This window comes from Canis aureus, chromosome 29 (genome assembly GCF_053574225.1).
Source record: "Canis aureus isolate CA01 chromosome 29, VMU_Caureus_v.1.0, whole genome shotgun sequence".
Lineage (NCBI taxonomy): Eukaryota > Metazoa > Chordata > Mammalia > Carnivora > Canidae > Canis > Canis aureus.
The window spans coordinates 13,643,248-13,650,889 of NC_135639.1; the positions used below are offsets into that span (position 1 = coordinate 13,643,248).

At 59.3% G+C, this 7,642-nt stretch overlaps 1 protein-coding gene across 1 annotated transcript; it reads left to right on the forward strand.

Annotated features, from left to right (window-relative positions):
- Positions 1 to 1,064: 1,064 nt before the first annotated feature.
- VAX1 (ventral anterior homeobox 1) lies at positions 1,065 to 6,973 on the forward strand. The gene is made up of 3 exons (XM_077877023.1): positions 1,065 to 1,452; positions 2,626 to 2,813; positions 4,693 to 6,973. The coding sequence occupies exons 1-3, from the start codon at positions 1,212 to 1,214 to the stop codon at positions 5,266 to 5,268; spliced, it is 1,005 nt and encodes a 334-aa protein (XP_077733149.1). The 5' UTR covers positions 1,065 to 1,211; the 3' UTR covers positions 5,269 to 6,973.
- The last annotated feature ends 669 nt before the right edge of the window (positions 6,974 to 7,642 follow it).

The window sequence follows — 7,642 nt, forward strand, 5'->3', positions numbered from 1 at the left end:
TTTTTTTTTTTGAAGCAGATCTCACAGTTGAGATTTTTCTCGGCTCTCTCTCTCCCTCTCCCCCTCTCTCTCCTGCTGGACTCTGAGTACAAAGCTGCCCTTTGAATGGGCTGCCTCAGGGCTGCTGGAGGTGAAGGCAGGGGAAAAAAAAAAAATCCAACTGGAACTAAATGAAGAGAGGTGGCAGTTTAAGATGGCTGTCAGCGTCGAGGTGTGTTAAGAAGGAGTTGTTTGGGACGAAAGCCTGGCGTTTAGAGTTCGGGGGAGATACTTTTTGGGAAAACTTTGACTCCACCATCACCATCGCCCCCCTTCTTCTTCTTCTTCTTCTTCTTCTTTTCCCCCCCCCTAGAGGCAACTGCTTTCTTCTGCTGCAGGGTGTGTAAGCGTTTTTGTTGGTTTCTTTTACCCTCCCCCTCCCCCTCCCTGGGCTCTATCTGTCGAGTGCGGAGGGAACCCCTCTAGCCAGTATGTGAGCAGGAGGGTCAAAGGCAAAGGGAAAGTTAATAATGCCTGCTAATGGTACTAACAATTCAGGAGGAATCTTGTCAAAAGTTTTGCTGGAAGTGTGGGTCTTTGATTGTGTGTTTCCTGAAAGCAAGACCAATCATTTCCGTTTATTCACTGGCTAAACCCCTACTTGATTGGGGACAAGGACAGAAACCATCCATTACGATCTGATATATTATCCAAACAATTTAGTGTATTCATGAGGTAACCGAAACGTGGGGGCTGCGAAATTACCCGTAATCAATTGCAACAGCGAGTGTACGTCCCCGCGGGTGTCGGACAACTACAACTCGCCGTGTCAGTAACAGGCGGGAGCCGCAGCGGTTCGGAGTTGCTCTGCTTGCTACGCGATCGCCGGGCTGGGGACACTGGACGTGCTCAGAGGACGCGGACGCTGACGAGTTGGCCTCGCCGCGGCTGCACCGGGATCCTGGACCAGACCCGCCGCCTCCCCGAGAGCGCGCCACTCGCCGGTCGCCGCTGACCCGCCCGCGGTCGCCGCAGCCGCCCCGCGGGGACATTCATTCTTGCCGCTTGCCTCTCTCTGGGCAGGGCTCAGGAGCTCCATTGTAGGGTTCTGTCCCCGCGGTGCCTCTGTTTTGTTTCTTTTTGTTTGTTTGTTTCTTTCCTTTTTTTTTTTCTTTTTGTTTTTTTTTTTCTTTTTTCCTCTTTTTTTTTTTTTTTTTTTCCCCTTTTTTCCTATGTTCGGGAAACCAGACAAAATGGACGTTCGGTGCCACTCGGACGCAGAGGCTGCCCGGGTCTCGAAGAACGCGCACAAGGAGAGCCGGGAGAGCAAGGGTGCGGAGGGGAACCTCCCTGCCTCCTTCCTCAAGGAGCCGCAGGGCGCCTTCTCCGCGTCGGGGGCCGCGGAAGATTGTAACAAAAGTAAATCCAATTCGGCCGCCGACCCGGATTATTGCCGCCGGATCCTGGTCCGAGGTAGGGATGGGGTAGGGCTGCGGGGCGCGAGCTTTGGGAGGAGGACTCGGGGTGCCCGAGCGGCGCGCCGCCCCAGACCCAGGCCCGCGGGGAGGAGATGCTGGCTGGGACTTCCGAGAAAGTTGCGGGCCTCTCCCCACCCCCGCCCCCCCCCCCCCCCCGGGGCTGGCCGGCCGCTGGGCGCTGGCACCTGGGGCGCGCACCCTCCGGGACCCTCGACCCTCCACGCTCCGAGGGGCCCCGCCTACAGGGTTGCAGGGGAGCCTAGGGGCTGCGCGGGCGGGCCCGGGCTGCAGGCTGCGGCCTCTGAGCAGGGGGAAGGAGCAGGACACCATGGAGGGCGAGGGCGCGCTGTGCGAGTCGGAGCACCTGCCGGGAGCCCGCCTCCAGGCCCCCGCGCCCCGGCCGGCCGAGTGCACGCTAGGGGAGCGCGGGCGCCGGAGCAGAGCAGCGGATCGCCCGCCACGGCCCGGCCCCGGGGCGCGCTGGGCCGAGGGCCCGGGCGCCGCGCTCAGGGCCGGCCGCCGCCGCCGCCGCCGCCAGAGGAGGCTGGGTTGGGTTGCCGGGCCACGGATGTCGCCTTCGTGCTCGGCTCGACCCCGCCGTGCTGCGCGCTGGGCTCCGGCGGTGGCGGTCGCGAGGCCCGGCCCCGGCCGGCGCCGCCCCCGCCAGCAGATCGCCAGGCCCCGCCGGCCCCGACTCTGTCCCTCCTCCTTCCGCAGCCCCGGCTCGGGAGAGAAGGAGACCCTGGGGTGGGGCGCTGGGACCGCCCGAGCGGGGTCTGGTCAAGGTGCTCCGGAGCTGGGGCCCACGCGCCCCGGCCTGGTCAGTCTGGAGACCCTCAGGCCACGGGGGACCCGGACCGCGCAGCCGAGGCTCCCAGGCCGGAAGGAGCATCAGCCGATTTGGATTTTTTTTTTTTTCCCCTCCCGCGTCCAGAGTGCTCTATAAAAGCAAAGTCTGGTTCCCCCCCTTTCGTCCGCGGTGTGGAGTTAGCCCCCTCGCTCCCCAACACACCGGGTCTCTGCTCCCGGGCTGTGGCCGCAGCTCCCCGCCCCCGCCCCCCACCCCCGCGACTGCAGGCGGCTGGCGAGCGAGTCCTCCAGCCCGCTCCGGCCAGGGAGGTGAAGGGAGACGGGAGGGATCCCGCGACTGACATCTCCCCTTCCTCAGATGCCAAGGGTTCCATCCGAGAGATCATTCTGCCCAAGGGCCTGGACCTGGACCGGCCCAAGAGGACGCGCACGTCCTTCACCGCCGAGCAGCTCTACCGGCTGGAGATGGAGTTCCAGCGCTGCCAGTACGTGGTGGGCCGAGAGAGGACGGAGCTCGCCCGGCAGCTTAACCTCTCCGAGACCCAGGTACCAGGTGGCCAGGCCTGCACAGCTCTGCAGGAGCCTGCCTCCCCCCACCGCTCCAGCCAGCTCTTCCCAGTACTTAGCCTGGCTCTGGACAGACTCCCGGGGGAGGTGGAGGAGGCAGGGAGGATGGGGTGAAAGACCTCACAATTTCTTCCCTTCCATAAACCTTTCCCTCTATGCCCTCAAATCTTCCAGGGCCCATTCTCTGCCCACCATGGCCTACCTAGCCCAGGAGGCCCAAAATTCTGTCCTTTGGAATACCTGTTGGATCACAGTCTTGAGAATTCCCTGCTCACCTCTGGGCTACAAGGAACCAATGTTTGCCCCTTGTCTCAGTCAGCCCATTTTGGCCAGATTTCCAGGCACCACTCCTCTTGGGAGCCCCAGCCTTATACAACAAGCAGGCCTGTTCTGCAGGAATGGGGCTGGGGCCAAAGCCATCTGGGTGCTGAGGGTAGCAACTAGATTGCAAAGGTGTGCATTCCTGAGATTTGCCCTCGCAGGACAGGCTACCCTGCCCCTTATGGCTTCCTCTGGCCCCGAGCTGGACCCAGACCCATTCCCAGCCCTGAGCATCCACTGGGCACCTATGATGCCCTGTCTTCTGTGCCAGTGAAATGTGAAGTGTGGGATCAGAGGCCGATGTGGGACCCTGGTTGCCAGCACTGCCAACCGTGCTTGAGGTCTCTTCTTTTATATGAAATCCACATGATGTTACTGTAGTTAGCCGTGTAGACTCTGGGTCCGGGGTTTTTCAGGGCCTTAGAGCTTTGCCTTCTGGAGGCCCTTGTGGGCCTAGGGAGGGCATGGCACCAGTTTGGCCTAGGTAAAGCAGACTTCTTTCTGAGGTCCAGTCTCCTTCCCTGGGCCCAGCCCTGAAGCAGGTAGGGAGCATGTTAGGTCTGGAATCTGGGCAGAAAGCTGAGAACTGACGACAGATCATATTGGATATTCTTTTTGAACCTGAATTGGCATGATAGCTTTTTCCTATTCTCTCTACTACCACCTCTCTTAGTTGACAAAATCTAGGCCTTTCCTTGTAGCTGCTAAACTCTATCCTGGGCCACCAACTAGGCCTCAAGAGAGGCAGAGGGAGATGAGAAAGTGAGAGAGAGGTTGGTAGAGAGGATTTAGTTCATCCCAGTCTCTTGATTTCCTCCCATGATTCCAAAGTCATGATGGAGAGCAGGGAAGTGATAAATTAAGAGTATCACTCAGAGCCTCCAATCCAGCTAGCAGAGGGAGGAGATGGAGAAAGCTTGGCCTGTAATCCATCCTGCACAAATTATTCCTTCTACAGCCACCTTCCCTACCTTTGCTGCTAGTTAATGGTCAAATGTGACCCTGATAAGCAAGAAACAGCTTCTTGAAGCCTTGGACAGGATTGATGGCGCAGAAGCTAAATTTGAGCTCCTTGGTTGGGCCAGGGGCCTGGGTCCAGAGAAGTAGAGCAACACTCCTCCCCACCCACGCCCGCTTCCCACACTGCAGTCTTCGGGTCTTACCCCTCTCCTGGACATGTGAGCTCACAAGCTAGGATGATCCACGTCTGGCTGGTCCAGGTAGTGAGGCAGCCCAGCAAAATCCCTCTTGGTCTTCCTTGGAGTTAGGGTCGTGGACATCTTTATTGCTCTACTTATCATCTCGCACAGCCTGGGCCTGCTTCCATGACCCGGAAGCCAGCCTCCTGGAGCTGTGGTCCAACTCAAGGGGGCCCAGGCAGCTCCCCGGCTAGCACCTCTCCAGCTGGGGGCTGGGGTTGGGGTTGGGAGAGGGCCCCCCGAGAACCCGAGCCCTCGCGTCCTGGGCGCCCGCTCGCGCTTGACGCCCCGTCTCTCCCTGCCCCTCTTTCCCGCCCTCCCTGCGCCCCTGCGCCCAGGTGAAGGTCTGGTTCCAGAACCGGCGCACGAAGCAGAAGAAGGACCAGGGCAAGGACTCGGAGCTGCGCTCGGTGGTGTCGGAGACGGCGGCCACGTGCAGCGTGCTGAGGCTGCTGGAGCAGGGCCGCCTGCTGTCGCCTCCCGGCCTGCCCGCGCTGCTGCCTCCTTGCGCCACCGGCGCGCTCGGCTCGGCGCTGCGCGGGCCCAGCCTGCCCGCCCTGGGCGCGGGCGCCGCCGCGGGCTCGGCCGCCGCCGCCGCCGCCGCCGCCCCGGGTCCCACGGGCGCCGCGTCCCCGCACCCGCCGGCCGTGGGCGGCGCTCCGGGCCCCGGGCCCGCCGGGCCAGGGGGACTGCACGCGGGCGCGCCGGCCGCCGGCCACGGCCTCTTCAGCCTACCGGTGCCATCGCTGCTCGGCTCGGTCGCCAGCCGCCTGTCCTCCGCCCCGTTGACAATGGCCGGTTCGCTGGCCGGGAATTTGCAAGAACTCTCCGCCCGGTACCTGAGCTCCTCGGCCTTCGAGCCTTACTCCCGGACCAACAATAAAGAAGGGGCCGAGAAAAAAGCGCTGGACTGATTTTCAGTGTTTGCCTGTATTTATATTTATAGTATCTATTGTGGTGATATTTATGGACTCGCGTCTGCGGCGCCCCAGGCTCCTGCGCTGGGCTTCCGGCCCCCACCAGGCCTCCACAGCTCTCCTTCCCCACTAGTCTCTGCCACCAACCTTCCTTCGGGCTACTTTTTTCCTACCTTTCCTCCGTGCTCCCTCACCCCCACCCCGCCCCCGACTTCCTTCCGAATCCAGGAGAATCCAAAGAATTGGGGGGAAATATCCGAATTAGCCACCTGACGCCCCAACCAATGCCTGGCGCTGGAGGGAAAAAGACTGGTTCTAAGTCGAAGCACCGGGACACCTGCTCCAGCTCCGGCCGCTCCTGCTTTTGATCATTCTTAGGAATATTGAAAGAGCAAAGCTGCACGCAGACCCCAGGGGCTGAAAAGGCTGGTAGGTGTCGTTAGACCAAAAAAAAAAAAAAGGGAAGACGTTCCTTCCTCTCGCCAGAGCAACCAGGGCTTCGGGGAGCCCCTGGGCCCCACTTTGCGGACCGCTTGGGAGAGCCGGTGCACACGCAGCTTTCTGGCTGGACAAATCCTGCCGAATTTTTCCCCCTTTAGAGAAGCAACAATCATCACCACCACCACCACCACCGACCCCAGGAGATAAACCAAACGTCACGGTAGGCCAGGACGGTGGTAATACATTTGATCTCATCAGCAATAAAGCAAGAGTCCCAACTACTACCTAAAACCAGATGAAGCGAAACCGGTTTTCGAATACTCCCAACGACCGACTTTGGAAGGTTTAAGAGAATTCAGGATAGAGAATGCTGCGCAGCGCAATGCAAAATTGAGGTTCTGGGTGTTATGACTTTGCATGGGAAATTCAAAAGGAAAAAGCAAAAGAAAAGCCAACGCTGCTGATGAAAGAAAATTCAGAGTCTTTCCTCGGAGGCCGCTCGGGGCGGTGCCCGACAGCCCCACGCTCCTCCGGGCGAGAGCAGGGCGGCTGCCGGCGCCTCTCCCCACCGCACCCCCCGACCCCCGACCCGCGGGCCCCCGGGCGGCCTCGCTGCGTTTGGAAACGAATCGGTGCCCTTTGCTTCCTCTTCCCCACTCCCGGATTCACCAAACTCTTCCAACTCGCTGGAAACGCCTGGATTTCTTCGAGGACCGGGTGGCAGGGCCGAAGCTGGGGACAGCAGGGCTGCCCGGCCTCCCCGAGCCGCAGTCTCCGCGCCCAGATCAGCTCCCCGCCTGGATAGGAGAGACATCGGTCCCCACCCCCCTCCCCTCCGACACCCCCAGGGGCCCCACCGCCCCGACTCAGAAACCCGGACCGCGCACGACGCCGGCACAGCCTCATTCCTTCCCGGAGCAACAACCACTGTCCCCCGCAGCCACGGCCCCCCGCATTTTAACCAAAACCACAGACCTAGACGGCGAGGTTGCCGCAGTGTCTAGAATGTATTCCTTCCTCCGAAGCGAGCGCAGAGCATTTTTAAAATAGTAATTTTATTGTAAATTATTTACGTCGGAAGCTTTTTTTTTTCCTCTTTTTTTTTTTTTCTTTTAGAAAATAGTGAAGAAAATAATGAACGATTCAAACGCGGGTAGGTGTCACTGAATCCTGGCTACTAACTCTGTTCTGAATGTTTTGGATATTTGGATGTTTTGTATTTATGTGGTGAGAGTGAAATATATATATCTGAGATGATAAACGAGGTGCATTTTTGTCTTGTGTTTGAAGGATTAAAAAAAAAAAAGAAAAAGGAAGAGGAAGAAAAGGAAGAAGGCCCCCAGGAAATGATGAGTCTGGGCGTGGGGACTCCTGGGGCAGAGGGTGGTCACCGGGGAGCGCGTGGGGCCCTGTAGCTGGTACCTTGAGCTCCTGGGTGGAGGTTTGGGGTGCCTCTGGTCCCCAGAGACCCAGCTACCTGCCTACACTGTTCCTTCCACTTCTCTGAGTACAGCTCCCTCTCTGGCTCTCTATCCCAGGGGTGATGGACCATCAGGCCTTCCCCTCTCGATCTCCCACTCTGTGTTTCTTGGCTTATTTAGGAACTTGTCTCCGGACACCCTAAAGTTCCTACCTCCTAACACTCCCAGTTACTAGAGTTTTCCAGCCACATCTCCATGCCAGCCAGCAGTATTTGGGATTTGCCCTGGCAATCACAGGGGCCCGGGACAGGCACGATTTTTCCTTTCTCCTGATTTAGAGAAAGTCTCTCTCTGCCTCAAAGAGAAACTCAGAGGGAGCAGGAGGATGGAATAGATATTAATTCCTGCACAGATCTCTTTCTACCCCATACCGGTCTGTATGCGGTGGTGATGGCTGTAGACGTTGTAGGCAGAACTGGGTGGGGGGGGGAGCTAGGAAGGCTGAGGGG